Here is a 20372-nt window from a genome sequence, read left to right on the forward strand (position 1 = left end):
ACCTTTTGTGGACTTAGAGCCAGTGTTGCATTAAAAATTCAGTTCATATATCTCAGTTACTTTTTTATCTCGTTTTCCTAGTTTCTTATCAGTAGTTGCATTATTTCAGGTTTATAGCTAAGTTTAACTCTTCCAAAAGTTTTTAGTTGGAGGATTTCTGTAAGTCCATGCAGTTTAAGTATGAAAGTTGCTTTTTTCTTTTTGCAGTGCTCTGGCATGGCTCATCATGGGCTTCTAATCTTAAAGATGATTTTTCCTCTAGACCTGAACTAAATCAGAGGGGGGGAGATGATTTTTGAAAAGGCTTGTGATATTAAGAGCTGTCTGCTCCATGCCATACTGATTTTTCCCTAGTGAACTGTAGGTTATTTTACTGATGGCTGAAATTTGAAGCCATATGTGTAGAAGCCATATGCATTCATAAATTTACTTGACTTTATACTCATGTATACTGTGGCCTCTCTATGCATCCTTGGCAGCATAGAGGAAGTGTAAAGTGAACATAAATGTAATTTTCTTTGCTGGAGGGCATAAATGATAAAGGGCTATCTACATGAACTTTGAAACACTTAAGTGATAGAACATTTACCTATACTTACTACTTTCGGTTGGAATGAGCCCTTGTGTTCAATTATAGTCAGTTGATTTTGAAGTGGTATAATCTTTAAAAACAAAAATAAACCCTTACACCTTAAAGGATTTCCAAATTACAGAGTTTTTCGAAAATGATGTGCTTCTCTTCCTGTAGCTGTAGCACTTTTAATCATTTAATTCTACCTAGTGTTAACTTAGTGCTCCATAGAAGCTTATCTCAAATAACTATAACACAACTGGCAGGTTTTATGTTACAGAAAAGTCTCAGTATTGCTCTCTAATATAAACTGAACACCCCTACCATGCAAGCCAAAAGTCATCAAACTAGGCAGAGCATAAAATTGATGAGTATTTTAGTTGTATGAAAACTTCCACGGTTTTTAGCAGCATGAAGACAAATGACATAACTTAAAAGAATAGCATCTAAAGATAAACCACCATGTTTCTTAAAGTAAAAAGTATTCTCTAAGTGTATTTTCCTGACACTGAGGATTAAATAATGATACCTTTTATTTACAAATATAAGAAGGGTTATGATAAGCTGACTTACTAAGTTTAATCTTGCTTTACAGATTGATGGTGCTGGACTTGCAACCTGCATTGAGCTGTGCGTGAAAGCCTTGCGCTTGGAATCCAGTGAAAATGCGGATGTCAAGATATCTATTTGCAAGACTATCTCCTGTCTGCTTCCAGATGATTTGGAGGTTAAACGTGCTTGTCAGCTGAGCGAATTTCTTCTCGAACCCACTGTGGATGCATATTATGCTGTTGAAATGCTTTATAATCAGCCTGACCAGAAGTACGATGAAGAGAATCTTCCAATACCAAATTCCTTGCGCTGTGAGCTCTTACTTGTACTGAAAACTCAGTGGCCTTTTGATCCCGAATTCTGGGACTGGAAAACTCTAAAGCGTCAGTGTCTGGCATTGATGGGAGAGGAGGCGTCGATCGTGTCATCAATAGATGAACTTAACGACAGCGAAGTTTATGAGAAGGTTGAGGATTGCCAAGAAGAGACTAAAGAAACTTCTGTGAATGGGCTTGCTGGCACTTTTGATGACGCTACAAGCCTTCTTAAGGGTATCAGAGACGAAAAGCAGAAAAAGAGAGAAATTAAAAAACTCAGAGAGAGGGGTTTCATATCAGCTAGATTTAGGAATTGGCAAGCTTATATGCAGTATTGTGTGTTATGCGACAAAGAATTCCTAGGTCATAGAATAGTTCGGCATGCGCAGAAACATTATAAAGATGGAATTTACAGTTGCCCTATTTGTGCCCAAAATTTTAATTCTAAAGAAAACTTTGTTCCCCATGTAACTTTGCATGTTAAAAAATCCAGCAAAGAGAGACTGGCTGCTATGAAACCACTGAGAAGGTTGGGAAGGCCTCCAAAAGTAGCAACTGCCAATGAGAATCAGAAAACTGATTCTGTATCCAAACAGGAGCAGCGACCCATTAAAAAGAACAGTCTCTATTCAACAGACTTCATTGTGTTCAATGATAATGACGGCTCCGATGATGAAAATGATGACAAAGATAAACCTTATGTACCAGAGATAGTGCCAGTTCAAAAGCCACTACCTGTTAATGAATTCACTTGCCCTGTAACGTTTTGCAAAAAAGGCTTTAAGTATTTTAAAAACCTAATAGCACATGCAAAGGGGCATAAAGATAATGAGGAGGCTAAGCGTTTTCTTGAAATGCAAAGCAAAAAAGTGATTTGCCAGTACTGTAGGCGACATTTTGTAAGTGTTACTCACCTGAATGATCATTTACAAATGCACTGTGGCAGCAAGCCTTACATCTGCATACAGATGAAATGTAAGGCTGGTTTCAACAGTTACGCTGAGCTGCTGACTCACAGGAAGGAGCATCAAGTCTTCAGAGCCAAGTGTATGTTTCCTAAATGTGGCAGAGTTTTTTCTGAAGCCTATTTACTGTATGATCACGAAGCACAACACTATAATACCTATACCTGCAAGTTCACAGGCTGCGGAAAAGTGTACCGTTCCCAGAACGAACTGGAAAAGCACGTTGAAGATCACAACAAGCAGCCTGAAAAAGTGCAGCAGCCCGAAGGCCAGACTAATCCATCTGATCTTGGTCAACCTTGTAATGCTAATGAAAGTACTGTTGGAGTTGCTGTTAAAGAGGAGTTGACATCTGCTCCGGCTGACAACCGCAGCGGCTTTACTGAAGGAGAAAACAACATCTGGAATCCAATCAAAGCAGAACCCGTGGGGAATGGAAGCGTAAGCGCACCTGCAGGCGCTCTGCGGCAGAGTGATTCCTTGCCAAATGCTGGTCCAGAGCAGTCTGCTGCAGGTTCGGTGAAGACAGAAGTAGCAGCTCCAGCAGGCAGTGTTAAGGTGCCTGCTGTTAACCAGAAGGTCCGAGAAAACTTTGTAAAAAGAGGTAAATTGGCTGCTGCTACCAGTAAAGCAGATACCACTAAACCTGGAGCCCAGCAGTTGTGCTCACCAGTTGATTCTTGTCTTCCAGTTTTCCAGGAGAGAAAGGAAGAGAATTGTCTCAGTCAGTCCCAAAATAGTCAAAATATTCCTGTGAGTGCAGACACACTAAAACCAGAAGCCCTTGAATCCAAAAGCTTAGAAAGGCAAGTGAGCATTGTAAATCCCTTCAGCGTGCAGAATCAGGCAGGGTACCGAAACAGCGTACCCATTTCCAAGCTTGAAATTGAAGACAGTATTAAAGCTGCAGCTAATCTATATAACCTGCCTCTAAAAACTTTAGAAAGTATTACGTTCATTCCATCGCAGCCTAACATAAATAGCTCGTTAGTTCCAGCTGCCTCACCGGCAGCCCCAGTTCAGAAATTCAATTGTCAGGTCGAGGGGTGCACTCGAACATACAACTCATCGCAGAGCATTGGCAAGCATATGAAGGCAGCACACCCCGATCAGTACGCTGCTTTTAAAATGCAGCGTAAAAACAAGAAACCACGGAAGTCCAGCAATTTACCAACCGTGGGAAATGATGGGAAGATCGTCTATCTGATGCCACCGCAAGCAGGCAATCCCAGTGGTGCTGCTTTCACTGCGCAGAACAAAACCAATGTGAATCCCACCTGTTCCAGTCAAGTGCAGCATGTCTCCAGCCCGCTGTTCCCAACTCACTTAGAAAATCTGGCTAATCCTATGCTGCCTGTAGTGGAGAGCGTGATGAACCCAAGTTTGTCTACTCGTATTAAAAGTGAGCCTGAAAGTGTTTTGTGTTCGCAAATGGAAAATCTGTCAGGTGCAACTCTACCTTCCCAGTTGGAAGATCTGGCAAAAACAGTCATGCCTCTGAATATTGACGGTGGTTCAGATCCTTTTCTTCCTTTGCCCGCAGAAAATGGTTCTATGTCTCTCTTTCCTTCACCAGCAGAGACTGCCCCAACTTCAGTCTTCTCACAACTGGAAAATAGTTCAAGTAACTTTCCGTCTCAGCTAGAAGGGAACACTAGTTCTGCTTTCCCAAAAGAAGAAACTGTTGATCAAATGTTTCCCTTGCGAGTGAGCAATGAAAATAACTTTAATGAAACTGGTTCTCAACATCCAACCTCAGACAAGGTAAAAAAGGACCGTGGCCGGGGCCCAAATGGGAAAGAAAGGAAGCCAAAACATAACAAGCGGGCAAAATGGCCAGCAATAATTAGGGATGGCAAATTTATCTGTAGTAGGTGCTTCAGAGTTTTTACTAATCCTAGATCACTCGGTGGTCACTTATCCAAAAGGTCTTACTGTAAGCCTCTGGAAGGGTCAGAAATCTCTGCGGAAGCTCTGCAGGCTAATGGACAGTCTTTGCTCGCCAGTATGATTCTTTCCTCAAATTCGTTAAGCTTGCAGCAGCCCCAGGAGTCAGCCTTCAATCCAGAGTCGTGTTTTAAGGACCCATCCTTCCTGCAGTTGCTTGCAGCTGAAAATCGTTCCACAGCCTTATTGCAGACGATGTTTCCGCGGGCCAACGTGACTAACTTTAATACCGGTGGAAATGAGGAAGGGAATCAAATCATAAAACAAGCCTTGGAAACTGCAGGCATCTCAAGTACGTTTGATAACACAGAAGTACTTCCACATGTAGTGACCACAAGTTGTGTCACTGGTACAACGCAAATAAATGCAGCTGTTCTCCCCAATTCAACCACGTCACCTCTGTTGCAGACAGTCTGCAACCCCAGCACCCTGCTAACAGACCAAAACAGGACCCTCAATGCCAAAATACCTTCAATAAATGAGTGCAAGAGTTTGCCTGGTTTTGCAACAGATGACTTAATGCTAAAGACAATTGAAAACGGCTTATGTTCTAGCTCGCTTCCTAATGCTGTTGCAGCAGCACAAACCTTTGCAGGGAACACTTCACGAGTTACGGTTATAAATAGTCCCAATAATTCAGGATCGAGTAACTCAAATAAGAAGGGAACCAGTGCTTCAAAGAGGAAGAGAAAAGCAACTACACCCTTGCTTGCACCTAACACAGCACAGAAAGTAGCAGTAAATAATATCACAGCGATGGGACTTCTAACCAAAAGCACTGACGGAAATGTGCAAATACAGGGAGATAATTTTCAGTCCAACTTGCTGGCAAATTGTGACTCTCAAGCAGTGGTGGAAAATCTCACACAGAAACTCGGTAATGCTGACAATCAGTTATTCATGGCCAGTATCAAAGAGAACTTCAAAACAAATCTCGAGACTCATACCCCATTAACAGTAAAAACTGAAAATGGGGATTCCCAAATGGTGGCTGTAAATTCGTGTACGCAGACAAATTCGGAGGAACAGATTTCAGAAGACAATGTTATTCAGAATTTTGAAAAAACCCTCGAAATAATTAAAACTGCCATGAACTCACAGATACTCGAGGTGAAAACGGAATTTCAGGATGCTGGCACTGCTTCGGGGCAGAACTCGCAAGTAAGTAACGCACAGGCTTCTTCAGGAAACTCTTCCAATAATGTAATGCTGCCCACTCACGCACAGTTTGCAGTGCATGCAGGCAATGCCACTGCTGCAAAGAGCAACTCTGCTCAGTCTGAAACATCTCAGAAAGATGATACTCAAATACTGGAAATCTTGGAGGGCTTGCAGAAACTGAAACTAGAAAATGATTCATCCATCCAGGTCTCTGAGAGTGTTTCCCAGTGTCCTCCAGCAGATACACTAGCACCAGCAGTTCCTGTTGTATCAACTGAAAGTAAACCCCTGGTCCAGACAGCCTCAGAGACAACTCACATTCACTTCAGTGATAAAGTTAATAAGCCCTTTGTATGTCAGGACCAAGGCTGCAACTATAGTGCTATGACAAAAGATGCGTTATTTAAACACTATGGCAAGGTTCATCAGTACACTGCAGAAATGATACTCGAAATTAAGAAGCATCAACTGAAGTACGCTCCTTTTAAATGTGTTGTCGCTAGCTGTCCAAAAACATTCACAAGAAACTCTAACCTCCGAGCACACTGCCAGCTTGTACATCACTTTACAACAGAGGAGATGGTCAAATTAAAAATTAAAAGGCCTTATGGCAGAAGATCTCAAAATGAAACCGCAAACGCAACCCCGCGCCCTGTTGAAATAAAAAATGTGCAGACACTAATAATAGAAAACAAAACTCCGGCTCCCTTGGTGAAAGAAGCTCAGATAAAGGAAGCTGTAGAGCCTGTGAAGGTCTTAGAAAAATTACTACCAGAAAAAAGTATTCCCGAAAGACTGGAAAAACCTCCCCAAGTGGTTTCCGTTCAGCCTGAGCAGCCTAACGCAGCTGCTTTTGGTAATTCCCAGGCACAGTCAAAAGTGCGCAAAGCGAGGAGACACAGGAAGGAAAAAGAGGAGAGGAAACGTCGGAAGCCCGTAGCAAAATCTCTGGAGTTTCCTACCAGATACAGCCCCTACAGACCGTACCGATGCGTCCATCAGGGCTGCTTCGCGGCGTTTACAATTCAGCAAAACCTGATCCTTCATTACCAAGCTGTGCACAAGTCAGACCTTCCTGCCTTCTCTGCTGAGGTGGAGGAGGAGAACGAGCTGGGCAAGGAGGACCGGGAAGAGGCTGAAACCAAACCCGCCGTCAGGGAATTCAGGTGTGAGGTGAACGACTGCTCTCGAATATTCCAGGAGGTGCCCAGCTTGATACAGCATTACATGAAGCTTCATAACATGACCCCTGAGGAAATCAGAAGCATGAAAGCGGCTCCAGAGGTGGGAAGGTTTTCTTGTGATCAGTCTCAATGCAAGTCCTCGTTTACAGCGTATTTTAACTACATCGTGCATCTTGAGACAGAACATGGTGTTAAGATAAGGCCAAACAAGGTAGAAGATGATGGCGTGTTCAAGTGTGACTGCGAAGGTTGCGACCGTATTTATGCTACTAGATCTAACCTCCTCCGGCATATTTTTAATAAACATAATGACAGGCATAAAGATCACCTCATAAGACCCAGGAGGCTGACGCCAGGTCAGGAAAACATCTCCAGCAAAGCAAATCAGGAGAAACCATTGAAGTCCAAACAGAGAGGGTTGAAAAACAGATCGGGGAAAGAAAGTAGCAGGCTGTCGGTGAAAACAAAACGAAAGAAAAACATTAACTTAGAAAACAAAAACTCCAAAGGAATGCAAATTCAAGAAAATAAGGCGTATTCACTGAAACGTGGCAAGCACGTGTATTCAATAAAGGCGAGGAACGATGCCCTGTCGGAATGTACGAGCAGGTTTCTAACTCAGTACCCGTGTATGATTAAAGGATGTTCGTCTGTGGTTACGAGTGAAAGTAACATCATACGGCATTATAAATGTCACAAATTGTCCAAGGCATTTACTTCGCAGCACAGAAATCTTCTTATTGTATCTAAAAAGCACCCTGTGTCACCAGTAAAGGAAACACCGTGTGAGCAAGAGGAGACTGATAAAAAAAGCGATGTGAAAGAGGCAGAACCGGCTCCGTTAGCAAGCAATAATGATTCAAGCACATCTACGTTACCACAAAATGAAAGTGAAAAAGGTGAGAAGGACGAGGTGGACGAACTGACAGAACTCTTCATTACTAAACTGATTAATGAGGATTGTTCAAGTGCTGAAAACCAAGCAAAAATCTCTTCCAGTGTAAATAGTGACTCGCAGGAGACCAACTCCTGCCCGGCAGAGAAGCAAAAATCAAACAACTTAAAAAGAGCAAGCAAAGAGAAAAATGTGTCTCAGAGTAAGAGGAGGAGAGTCGAAAAAACAGAGGAAGTACCGCCAGTCGAAGTGAGTAGCACGCACAGGGAGGAAGAGACTGCAGTTGCTATTCAAACAGCTGAAGAGCAACCTGCAGCTTTCGACTGGAGTTCATTTAAGCCTATGGGTTTTGAAGTTTCCTTCCTCAAGTTCCTGGAAGAGTCTGCTGTGAAGCAAAAGAAAAACACTGAAAGAGACCACCATGGCGGCGGAACCAAAAAAGGATCTCATTCAAACTTACGGAAATCTACCGAGAAGACCTCCTCCCTAGCAAGTAATAATGTCACTTGGTCGTGTTCGGAAACTGAAACCCTTGTACAGTTTGCCAATCCATCCCAGCTTCAGTGTAGTGAAAATGTAAAAATCGTTTTGGACAAGGCTCTTAAAGACTGCACTGAGCGCGTGTTGAAGCAGCTTCAGGAAATGAGACCTACCGTCAGCTTGAGAAAACTTGATGGACGCTGGGAGAATAATCCAGACGTTACAGCTGCAAAAGAAACTGCTATGGGTAACGAGGAAGGGGAATCAAAACTGAAAACCTAGTGTGTTTATCCGTGATCTGTAATAAAGTTTATTTTGAATAGGAAGCCATCAAGCATGCTAGTAACTGTGGAGCTCTTTTTATTTTGAAGTGATCTAATCTAGCAAAAAACATGGCATCAGTCATGTAAATTTCTTATTTGTTTTTATCCCTATGGGACTTGAAGAACAGAATAATTGCTTCAGCTTTGTAAATACTTGATCAAAACCTCAACTTTCTATCAAATTGTCCTTTCCATGAACTAAATCTTTGTGAATTGTCTGTGATTGGTATCTTTCACCAGGTCACTGCTCATGTATAACAGTACTCTTTATTTGTAGATACATTTTTTTTGTATATATTTATTATTGTAAATCATTTGCTGCCACCAGCAGTCTGTAAGTCTAAACTATTAAATGACACATTTATATTCGGAATTTTAATTTGTAACTAAGTGATCAAGTTTTTAAAACTGTCCTTTAATCATTTTAAATTAAGACCTTTTGAACTAAAGCTAGGTAAGTCTGCCATATCCAGTTTATTTTGCATAAAGCATTTCTTTACAGGAGAGGAGCTGGATAAGATAACATTTCATAGGTTAAACGTACTGACACACTCATTTTTGTAAATTTAACATCCAGTATCTATGGATGATACTCATATGTAGTTAACTCATAAATATAATAGTTTTCTTATAGCTACATTTTTCATTGCTTTTAATTGGATACAAAGCATTTATGATTCCATAATAAAAATGGAAATGTGAATAAAAATAGTTTGCTACATTGGAGATTTAAAACAATATTTGGTATTAAAGAATCCGTTGTGAATGTGATAGAAAATTAGTAGTGTGGAGCAGTGTATATATTTGAGGTGGTGATTTGTGAAGTAGCCCAGTATTGCCTTAAATAAAATCACATTTCATTTCTTGTTTTATACATGTGATCTTATAAAGGTTATTTTTGTTTCTGTAACTTAGATTGGTGTATAGTTTAATTTTTGTTAAAAAAAGAAAAAAAAGAAAGAAGAAAAAAACCTTCAGAAACCGTTTCTGTAAATAGTGGGTTTATAAAACAGATGGTTTATTTTGATAATACCACTTTGGTATCTATCTATCTATAAAATACATGAGTCCTTATGCCATACCGTTACAAACTGAATAAACGAGGCACTTTCTGAAAGGGAAGTGAGATTGTGATCTTACAGATAACCGAGGTGCTTGTGCTCTATCGATGGCACGGGCTCTCCCTGCACTCCTTTTCCTCTCGCTGGCTGCGCTCGGCAGCCCTTCTGCCACCTCGGTGTTTCCCACACTGGAAGGAGCCCCAGAAGCAGCGCTGCGCGTAGCAAGCACCCGGGTTTGGAGTGATTTCTCTGTTTGCTGCTGACCGAAACGACAGGCGTCCAGTTGGCTGAGTAACCCAGAGAGCGAAGGCGGTAGTGGGAGCTGTCGGTATCCAGGAATCTGCCGTGGTGTTTTTAGGACAGGATTATGCTTAACTCCCGTGGGACAAGCCAGCTGGATTGTGCGGTACCAAAAATTTTTTGTTGGATTATTCTCGTTACTGGATGTGACCTACCTTCAGTAATATAAAATAGTCTTTATCTTGGGAGAGATCGGCTTGCTTTTTTTTTTTCTATCAACTTGTCTTGCCATGTAACGCTTTGCATTAAATGCTGCGCTTCGTTGCTTGTAAGCTATTCACCTGGAATCCTTGACAGCTGACTTGCATACCAGTTCAGAGGGCACATTCCTCCGACAACACGAAGTGACTTGTTTGGAGAGTGAAAATTACCTCTGAAAGCAGAAAGGCGGCAGCGTTTCAGCCTCGGGAGTAGCTCCTGTTTGTCGGTGCTAACTTGCTCGCCTTCCCACAAAGCACAGGCTTCCTTTCGAGCAGGGCCCGTTTGCTGCTGCAACTTTCAGTCCCTCCCGAGTGACTGACCTGCTGGCTCCAACAAGTCAGTAAATCAGAAGTGCCATCTGAGAACGATAGAGGCGAAACAAACGCTTGGGTTTTCTCTCTAGGAGAGATGGTTGTAGGTACTTGGACTTCAGGAGCGGGCTCCTGCTGGATGGCAGCAGCTGGGTGTGGAGAGGAGAGGATCTGCAGGAGGAGAGGGCAGAGCACCTCCGGAGAGGGATCCCGGAGCCTCTCGTGAGACCCGCTGCTGTCAGGCAGTTGGCTGGGCACTGTCGACAGACCTCACAGTTGTTAATTTTTTAGATGTTAATCCCTTTTTGTGTTCTGTAAGTAAAATACTTCCAACCGTAATGTCCCCGGTTAGAGTTACTGCACCATTTGCACTTTTTAGACTGAGAATAGCGTAAAACTATTTAGGTACATAGTGTTACACTACGATACTATAAAACAGAACCAAAAAAAAAAAAAAAAAGGAAAAAAAAATCCAATGTCGTAAACATCCAAGAAATAAATTCTGATCTGAATGTAGGACCTGAATTTCTGAGAAGTAAATTTTTAATGTTCTCTTAGCCCAATAATCCACACTTCTGAGGACCAGCATAGCCAGCTTCGTGGCACATTCCCTGTTAGACAGGTACTGACAGCCTGTCCAACAGGCAATCTAGTATGGTATTTTTTTCCTTTTTTTTAATATATATTTATATATAATTTTAACAGGGACGGAAAGGAGGGTTTGGTATGAGATGTCACAGACTGCAGAGGGTACTGTAGTTTGCTAAAGCCACTTACGAAAGTTGCTGATGAAATAAATTTCTCTGCTGCTTGCATCTAGGCCTTTCCCCGTGAGTGATGTATCACGCCTCCTGCTCAAGCGTACTGGCAGCCCCTCAGGGCCCCATGGGCCTTACCTGTGCCTTCGGGACAGGACAGGGCTCTGGGGGTGGCCGAGGCCAACCCCATTGATGCCTCCTCAGCCTGTGGGGTGCCCAGAGCGCTCCCTGATTCCCCCTTGCCTCCTCTCTACCTCAGCATCTCTCTTCTCCCCACTCCATCCCTGTCTCTTGCTGCTTCTCCCTCTCTCGCCATTCTTCTCCCACCTCTTTCTCTCTCCTTTAGCCTCTCTTGTGGTTAACTGTGTTCCTAAAAAGAAATTCTTACACTGTCTGAGCCCTAATCGAGCGCAGTGCAGGTCCTCACTTGTTTTGGGATGGCCGACATTGACGTTCTGGAGGCACGTCCTGCCCATGGCTGTTATGAGGTCAGGGAGAGAAGCTTTTAAGAAACACCAAAAGCAGATTTCAGCTCAGGTAAGGAGAAGCAGGTGGCCATACTCCTGCCTTTGGGTTCTGTGCCACAGGAGCCCCCGGGCCTGGGTCCCACCTGCACTGGCACCAGGCCCCGGGGAGCTGCAGGGCGCGAGGAGGCTGCGGGTGCTGAAACTACCAGCACATAGGGAAGTGTTTTTTTCCCCTATTACTTTTTTAAAACTTATCTCTCAAAAGACAAGATTTCTTGGGTTTTAAAGGACACGAGGGTTTACAAAAGGTTTGGAACTTTTCAATGTTTGCGGAGAAGTTTTAAAAAAAGGCATGAGGTAAATATTTCTGTGTGAATGTGTATGGAGGGATTGTGGTATTTTTCCATTACAGTAAGGGCTGAGGTCAGCTTCCTACCAGTTGCTGTGTGTTAAAGGAGACAGTTCTTTTAGCTTTTAAAAAGAGAAATACAGCATTAGAATGGAAAAAAAAAAAAAAAAAAAAAAAAAAAAAAAAAAAAGTATTTTTGTCTGGGTAGCATGGAAGTTTGATATATGAGGGGGGAAAAAAAAGCCATTTGAGTTTAGGCTTTGAGTCTACAAACTCATTTGAACCAAAAACACAAGCATGAGTGACTTCAGAGATGGGTGGATGAGGAAGATTTAACCTAGAGAGGAAGGAATGTAAAGGTGATAAGGGTGGGAATGGGGCTGGGGTAGGAAGGGAACCAGTAAAAGACCAAATGCTGGACAAAAGCAAGGCTTCGGAAAGTAGAGGAGTTCCTGCTCTCGTGTTAAGTAAAATCTGGCAGAGCTGCCTTGTGTGATGCTCATTTCCTTTACATTAATGGCTCTGCTAAATACTCCTCTCATTTTGCAGCACGATGCAAAAGCCACTTGGGTGTTTGCTACCAGGGAGTCAGGGCTTACGCAGCTGGTCCATAATACCTTGTCAGAATAAAGTGGTTTACATGAGAAATAATTTCTAGTTGTATCAAACCTGAAATGTCTTCCAAGACTTGAAACACTGTCATCTGGAATATAATTTATTATTTCATGATTGTTGAGGATAGAAATTAGCGAGAAATAAAAACTTGTATACGCATTTTAAAAAGTTCTTGTATCACATGAAAATTTTTGGTCCAAGCAGGAAGTTCTGGCCAGCTGCAGAGTTTGGAGGGATGCTCTGAAGCCCTTCAAGCCCTGACTAAACATATTTTTTATATTAGAGAGCAGCTATGACAAATTTAATCAGAAACCTGTTAGCTAAGCTGCATTTGCTTCTTTTGCTCTCAAATAAACCCTGCTTTAAAAAATAAAGAGCTTTTTCATTAACGTGCTATCTTCAAATCTGTCCTCGATAATTGCAAAATAGTCTTTATGGCAGCATTTTTCATTTGGATAGTGTTCCATTGTCTTAAGAGATGATGCATTAGTGTACAAGAAGGACGAGATAATTTTGGTTTCCTTTCTCAGTTACTGAAAGGGTGGCAGTACCGTTACACGGAGCAGACCAGCAATGGTTTTGCTTCACACAGTACTTGACGGGGTTTGTGCAGTAGTTATAAAAGACATTGTAATTGCATCCCTCTCCTGAGCCACTCTGCCTATGTAGAGACTCAACAGAAGACGTTTGGAGCTGTAAAGCACGTTGTCTCGACAGACACGCTGCTACCGCGCCGTGCGAGATGTAAAACTTTAACTGGCCGCAAGCTGGCAAGCTAGTTGTATCTGACATGCTGCTGTTGCAAGATCAGCAGAGGCAATGTATTTTCACCTCTTATAAAATCAGGTTTATAGAAAGAAAAAAAAAAGAAAAAAAAAAAAAGCCAACTCGCATGAGCTTGAAAATCATGGTCAAAAGTACATAATTTTTTCAATATTTCCTAAAGTTAATTGTGTAATTGCTGCCCCAGTATTCATAAAAGTAATGCTTTGTAACCACAGCTGGAGTTTCTGGAGAGAAAAAACAGTTAACATGTTTTCACTAACTGTTTCCTCCTGTATCCTGGAATGAAATCGGTGCAACATCCTGGCAGCTCCGCTTATTGCAGGCAGCTTTTTCTCTAAAAGCGTGTGTTTTGATCAGACTCAGCACTGATGTCAGGTCTTTGATCACGGCAAAGGAAGGAGAATGCTAGCCTGAAATAAGTCTTTTTAGGAATGATTTCTATCATCTCCGAACCTTGAGTTCAAAAGAAGACTCATTTCTGTCCCTTTCCTGTTAGCCCATGTTACAACCGTAACAAAGAGCGGAGATGTGTAGTGTTCAAGAGACGTTCTGAAATTTGGGGGGCAGTAAGTCATTATTGTCTACTGAGTTTCCATGGGAGGCTGCGAGTGTCTTTACATTGCACATCTTCAACAGCACGTATCTGCTGAAGGAGCAGTGGTGTTTTCAGCCCTACCAAAGGGACCGGGTTTGGGGCTACTGAATGCTAGGACCGCTGGCCCACATTTTGCTGCATTGCAGAGTCTACATTTCTCTGCTTGGATCCTAGAGAACTGTGGAAGATTTTTTTCCTTCACCCACTGCAACCACCAGGCAGATGAGGTGTGTGGTGGCTGGGGTGCTGCTCGGTGTGGGTGACCAGGAGTTAAATCCACACGCCAGGATGCAATGCCTGTGTGAGCAAGGACCTTTTCTTATGGGATGTGTTCTGCTGATAAAGGTCCTACAGACTGCAAAGGGCTCAAGTACCTACAGGAGGAGGTGTTCCACAAATAGCTAAATAACCTGCTCTGCCTTTATCGCCATTGGCATAGCTAGATGTATTTACCCCTTATTATTTTTTCGTTTTTTTGAAATGCTTCATAGGAGGACAGCTGGGATGGGCTTGGGATGATCCAGCCTACTTTGAGACACGAGTAGCTGTTGTATGCCAACACCTTCTGGTCACTATCTCAACATTTATCAGATCCACCTACCTGGGAAACGCTCTAAATCCCCTCACTGTCCAATGTCTTAATTGCAGGTTCTCTAATAATAATGGTATCTTAATTCCAGGTTCTTCCATCTCTGGATATAAAAATCCCCTTTTTGCTTGTACCAAAGCAATTCCATGTAATATGCAAAACACAGGTGTTCGAGCAGTTGTTTCAGTGTGATTTATCTTAAACATTTGCGTAGATATCAAAACCCCGTGGAATTTTCAGGCCTCTTCAACATGAACAGATCTAGGTAATTCTATGCATGACATACATAATGCAAGTGGATTTATTTGCTTGTATAACAGAGGGAAGGAACTAATAGAGGAAAAATACTTCCTAGATAACTCTCCTTTCGCTTCTGTGAAGCACTGATGGGAACAGGGCAATTCACGAGATACAGCAGGTATAACAGGAAGGTGTTGTCCGACCTTTCAAGTCAGTGGGGAGATATTCTCCTGTCCATCTTGTTCATTCAGAGGCAAGGACAGGGGGCTGTCATGGACTGGTCTTGCAGCTGCTGCTCTCCTGTGACTGATGGTTCCCGATTTGTGGCAGCCGCTTGCTGAGCCTCGATGTTCCTTGGTGTACCTCTTCAGATAACACTTCACGGAGTATTTGCAAAGGAGGTAACTCAGTTCACTTAAATTTAATACAATGCACAGACATGAAGTTGCCACCAAAAAGTAGAGGAAAATCATCTTCTCAGTCGGCTTGGAGATATAGCAGTCAACAGTATTAGGACACGGTCTCACGTCGCATTTGACGAGATGTGGTATTTTGAATCCGTTGTACAATTTGTAAAACAGAATGAGAAAAACTATTTCAAATCCTGTTTTTAAAACAAGACTGATGAGGTAAGTGCACAGCAACCCACCATCTATCTCACCTGGGCTTTTGTAAAGTGTCTGGTTGTGCTTTTTTTCTCTGTTCTCTCGATAAGCAACATGGAAAATAACCAAGAGCGAGGGGGTGGAGACCAGGATTAACTGCAAAGCCCAGAGCCTGACGTGAGAGACAGGGAAAAAATGGTCAAAGCAAACATTTTCACAGCCAGGCTGCTTGATGTTGCATTCAAATTCATCGTGTTCGTATTTCCAGATGTTTTCTGCAGCCGCAACGTAAACCAGCAAGCGGAATATGAACACAACTGCTACCCAGATTCTTCCGATTCCCGTTGAATATTTATTCACTCCACTCAGCAGGTCACGCAGGAATGCCCAGCTCATCTTTCTCTTCGGGGGAGGAAGGAAGTGCTGTATAAAAGAAGCACAAGATCAGAGATGCTTCCTCTTGGCTGAAGAGAACGGGAAGCGTGTTCAAGGTGAAATGCAGCCAGGAGTTGAAGCAATTTAAACTGACTAAGCAATTAATAAGGAAGGGGGAAAAAAATGGAAAAAATAAAAAGCAAATCTTCTCCTACCTCTAATAACTTGTACCTTCTGAGGCTATCATACGAAAACTATTTGCTGTTAAAGTAGGCTCTTGTCAATTAGGCTGAAGCCTAATTGTTCTGTCAGGCGGTGCTCCCTGCAGGTAGATGTGCCTGTTCTTACTAAGGGCCTCCTGAGCATCCCTGGCTGAGTTCAGATGAGTGCTCCATCACCAAGGCACGCTCCATGTAGCACCATCCATTTTGCAAATAGTAGGCATCACCAAATCCCATTTAACTTTCAGATTTATGCATAGGAGCCAAGTATCCCAGAATAAATTGACTACCAGGATGCAAATTGTTTTCTTTTTGTCTCAGTAAATTTATGCAGTATTTTAAGTCCTGTACTGCTGCACTGCTGTTTTGTTGTTGCTTTGTTTTCAATTTCTTATCATTTAAGAAATGCACAACTTTATTCCCAGAATTTATAGATTTTTTATATATATATATATATATATATATATAAAAAAATAATAACAGGTTTTTTTCAATGTGAGTCTTCCCCTGCCCTAGCTCTGGAGCTTTTCTTTTGCGAAGGGATGCCCCTGCGTACGAGCAAGAAGTACATCCATCCACGGGAGGCAGAATGGCTGGGAAACATCAGGAGGGGAATCTGAGAAGCCTCCAGATCCATATTTTAGATCTTCATGGCCTCGTCCCATCTACTGAGAGAAAATGCACCCACCTATGGCTGCCCCAGTGTTTGGGAACCCTCCTGCCACTGCTGTAGCTGCAGATTTAGAGCACCATAATTTGCACCATTAGAGCTGGGGACTTCCTGGAGGAGCTGAGGAATGGCCATACGGCCAATTCACACTGGGAAGGATGCTGAAAAGATGTTCTCACCACGACTTGTTACCAGACTACTCTTTTATGCTGTGGGTATAAAGGAGTAACAGGAATACCGTTTGGCTTGTATCCTATCAGACATATGCTTTTAAATATATTTGGTAGACTGGTGACTTCATTAAGGAGCTATTTCTATCCTCTACATCTGCAATTAGAGCTCAAGCAGATGTTTAAATCAAGCTCTCTGAGGTATGAGCACTATGCCTGTAACGATTTCTAGGCAAGTAATATGTGTATTAGCCTCGAAGGGGCTGAGTAGCAAAGGGTGAAGATGCTACCGACCCTGCTATTCAATAAAGCATGGGCCAGGAAACAAAGCGTTCACACGAGCAAGTACAAGCATTCATCCACGTCAATACTCACAAACAAGCTGTCCTCCTGAATGGATTTCTTGTAGAAGGAAAGCCTCAAAGGCCTTTTTCTGGGATTTTTAGATGTGCACAGGCACTGCAGAGGGAAGAGTGAATTTTATTATTCCATGGAAGACCAGTGTGGTTTTTGCTAATGGCCATAAGAACCGTGCCTGTCTTTCCTGATGCCAAAAGCCCGGTGTCACCCACTAGCCCGTGCTTACAGGCACCTTCAGAGTGGCTGGAGGTGCACCAGTCCTGAGCCCCCCGCTGAATGAGTGAGGCCAGAAGTTGCAGATAGGCTGGGTCTCCCTGCCCAGGGACTGCAGTGGTCAAGGCCTCGACAAAAATCTTGAGCAGGTCTTGAGCAGTGGGCAAATTCCAGCTAGGCAAATGATGGGATGGGTGGAATTGCTGCAGAGCTATTGAGAAATACAGCAACAGAGGCTGGCACCTAGAAATCTGGCCCTTAAATGAGTCAAAGGTTCAAGAAAGACAGCAACAAATGGGTCATAGGGGAATCTGTTTGGCACAAAGGAAATAAAGACCACCACCAAAAATAGAAAAGCTTCTATTGGAAGTTGTAAAGGAGACACTACAGTGTCAGATCATTAACTCCAAGTGCTCAAGAAGATGAATGTGGCAAGAGGAGCAGGAATTTGAGGTTAGATTTAACTCAAACTCCCCGTGCACATACGCACACCCCAGCTTGGACAAAAGATGAAGGCTAGAGATACCTTGACGTGCTCTGCTGACTTCTGCCTGATGTAGCAGGGATGAGAATGAAAACAAATTCCTGGGCTGCTTCTGCTCCCTGCCAGGAACCGGAGCAGCTAATCCCCCCTCTTCACATCTATCTCCTCTTCACATACAAAATGTGTGTCCTGGATGTGACTTGGACACCCCTGCTGAGACACAGGTGACCAGAAGACCTCTCGCACACCTTGTTTCCCTCGGATATGGACGTAGGTTCAGTTCTGCCTCAAGCCTGCCCACAAGCTCTGCCGAGCAGACAGAGCAAGCCGAGTGCTCCAGCAGCTCCAGGAGTGAGGAACAGAATTCATTGAGTAAAGCGTTTGGTAACGCCACTGCTGCTGAACATACCCAATAATCCTTTCCATCCTTCAGCGAGGTCTACGGAAGGTTGGCTAATGTGCGTGGAGTAATGCATCCGCTGAAGAGCATTCAGAGAATGAGTTCATCTAGATTTCTGTCGGCTCTGCTACTTTAATGACGTTAAAAGCAGACAAGGTATCTCTGTGTAGAGGAGAATTGGGGGAAAAAGTATGAAAATGCAAAAACCACCTACTCAGAAAGAAGGAAGAGGGGAAAGCATCCGCACTGTTAAAGGCACACAGGGGGCAGGCAGCTCGGAGCAAGCAGGCACATCACAGGTCAAAGGTGCTGCATTAGTGGAAATGGAAATGGAAGGGTGAGAAAGAGCAGAAAGGATGGGTCTGGGCACTGCGGGTCTAGCACTCGCACAGGCGGACACAACCAGCCTTGCGGGCTGAGAGATGGAAAGTCAATTCCTTTTTCTGATACAAACATTGCTAATGGGAGCTTTCTGGTGCACCTATGGCTTAACCTTGTCTTTTTTATTTTTTTCCTTTTTTTTTTTTTTGATAAGGAAAGAATCATAAATAGTGTAAAATAAAGCAGAGAACAGTAGTAGAGGAACACAGAGTATCGGATCATAATAAAGCAGACTTGGTAGCAATCTTGAGAGGTCATCCTCTGGAGCTTTTATATAGGTAGGGTTTATATATAAATATATATATATATAAACAAAACATAATCTCAGCCCTTTTCTTTTAAAACAGCAATCAGCTCTGCATTTTGAGAAAAGGAATAAAAGCATTGGCACGATGATTTCTGTAAATGACCAAACAAATAACGAAACTTAACTTCAGATTCTCGTTTTGTAATTTCACTTTCCCTTTATTTTCTTTGTTTGGTGGTATAAGGAAGTTTTACTGTTGCTGATCCTTTGTGCTTGTTTCGTGGACTACCCACTGCTTCCTTACTGAGGTCCACAGGCTGAGCAGCACCGATTCACCAGTTCCCCTAAGAAGGCTTTGTCATGCTTATAACTCTTGCTGACAGGTGTTTGTTCAGCCTGCTCTGAAATTTATGGAAGCTCCGCTCCCACCCTACCGTGGTGCATCTATTCCAGCGCTCTGCTGCAGGAGAAGAGGCAGCAGGAAACCTCCTGGGAACGCAGAGGGACAGCCCAGCTCCAAAGCCACCCCGCCAAGCTGGGCCTGCAGCAGCTATTCACGGTGCTGAGCATCAGCAGCAGGAGCTGAAGAACGACTGCTGCAGGTCACTCACCTTGCAGCGCCTTTGCTTCTTGCTCAACAGTCAGCGTGCCGACGTGAGTGGTTTTCCAGGTCCTTGTGAAAGAGCCAATGAAAAAATATAGAGGTCAGAAAACCTAGCCTTGGGTGGTTTGGATAACCCGTCTGCTTCCTCTCGCAGATCAACTTAAGATCAATCTGTAGGTTCTTTGGACTGAACTTCCCTGGCATAAATCCTTCATTAACTTGATAAAAAATTGAGTCCTCTGCTCAAAACATCAAGAATCTAGACAGGGAAAACCTGTGCTGTGGAGGAGATGTCCATAAGGGAGGTGAGGGGGTTTATCCAACATCACCCGACACATCAGGGGCAAAGCTAAAGAGCCAGGGTCTCTCATAGCCCAGTCCATTGCCTTCATCTTCCTTAGCTTACTGATTTTAGGCTCTCACTATTTCGTGCCTATTATTAACTTTTAACTCCTCAGAACAAGAAATGTGTCCCTATGTAAGCCTCGGGGTACTGCAATAAGTTATACTAAATGCAGAATTCTGTAAACAATTAAATCCTGCTTAAAATAGATGTGGTGTGTAAAAACATCAGCCTAGATATTTATTTGCCAAGTGACTACAAAAGGAAAAGAAAAGGCTAGATGGAAAGAAGTTCATCTGGTTGATTGGAGATTTACATCTGACTTTGGCACAGGCTTTCCGAGTGGCTTGGGACAAATCCCTTTCCTTTCTGGGCTTCACTACCTTAGCTGCCAAACACTCACTTCTCTGAAAGCATCCCGTATAAATTACGTCTTCAGTAGGCTCCGTAACCTTAAGAATGTGTGGCATTCTTTTTCACAGCCAGCAGTGGCAAAATCCCATCTTGTTTTGTGCTTGGGAAAACCACAAACCCCACTTAATAACCCAGCAGCTGCTGAGAGCGCTGCTTTGCCAGCTGCTAATTGCTGTGGTCTCTCCTCCACAGCAGATGAATGTTTTTTGAGAGAGGGC

General features: G+C 43.0%; 2 protein-coding genes across 7 annotated transcripts in view; one reads left to right on the forward strand and one right to left on the reverse strand.

The window, feature by feature from the left end:
• ZNF292 (zinc finger protein 292) overlaps positions 1-10824 on the forward strand; it is a 58466-nt gene extending 47642 nt beyond the window's left edge. Inside the window, exon 8 of one of the 2 annotated variants that reach the window (XM_082758331.1) lies at positions 1167-10823. In XM_082758331.1, coding sequence (XP_082614457.1) covers positions 1167-8354 — 7188 coding nt within the window. In that variant the 3' untranslated portion in view covers positions 8355-10823. Of the gene's footprint in view, positions 1-1166 lie in introns of both variants that reach the window. The other variant, XM_082758332.1, reaches the window with a different exon arrangement.
• Positions 10825-12019: 1195 nt separating this feature from the next.
• The window catches only part of GJB7 (gap junction protein beta 7), a 33184-nt gene continuing 24831 nt past the window's right edge, over positions 12020-20372 (reverse strand). For 3 of the 5 annotated variants that reach the window (XM_082758341.1, XM_082758340.1, XM_082758342.1), the window contains 3 exons: positions 19405-19466; positions 17084-17167; positions 12020-15695 (listed from right to left, as the gene is read on the reverse strand). In XM_082758341.1, coding sequence (XP_082614467.1) covers positions 14874-15668 — 795 coding nt within the window. In that variant the 5' untranslated portion in view covers positions 15669-15695; positions 17084-17167; positions 19405-19466 and the 3' untranslated portion in view covers positions 12020-14873. The remainder of the gene's footprint in view (positions 15696-17083; positions 17168-19404; positions 19467-20372) is intronic. The other 2 variants (XM_082758339.1, XM_082758343.1) reach the window with 1 other exon arrangement.

Source organism: Aythya marila (genome assembly GCF_965140915.1).
Source record: "Aythya marila genome assembly, chromosome: 3".
In the NCBI taxonomy this organism is placed as follows: domain Eukaryota; kingdom Metazoa; phylum Chordata; class Aves; order Anseriformes; family Anatidae; genus Aythya; species Aythya marila.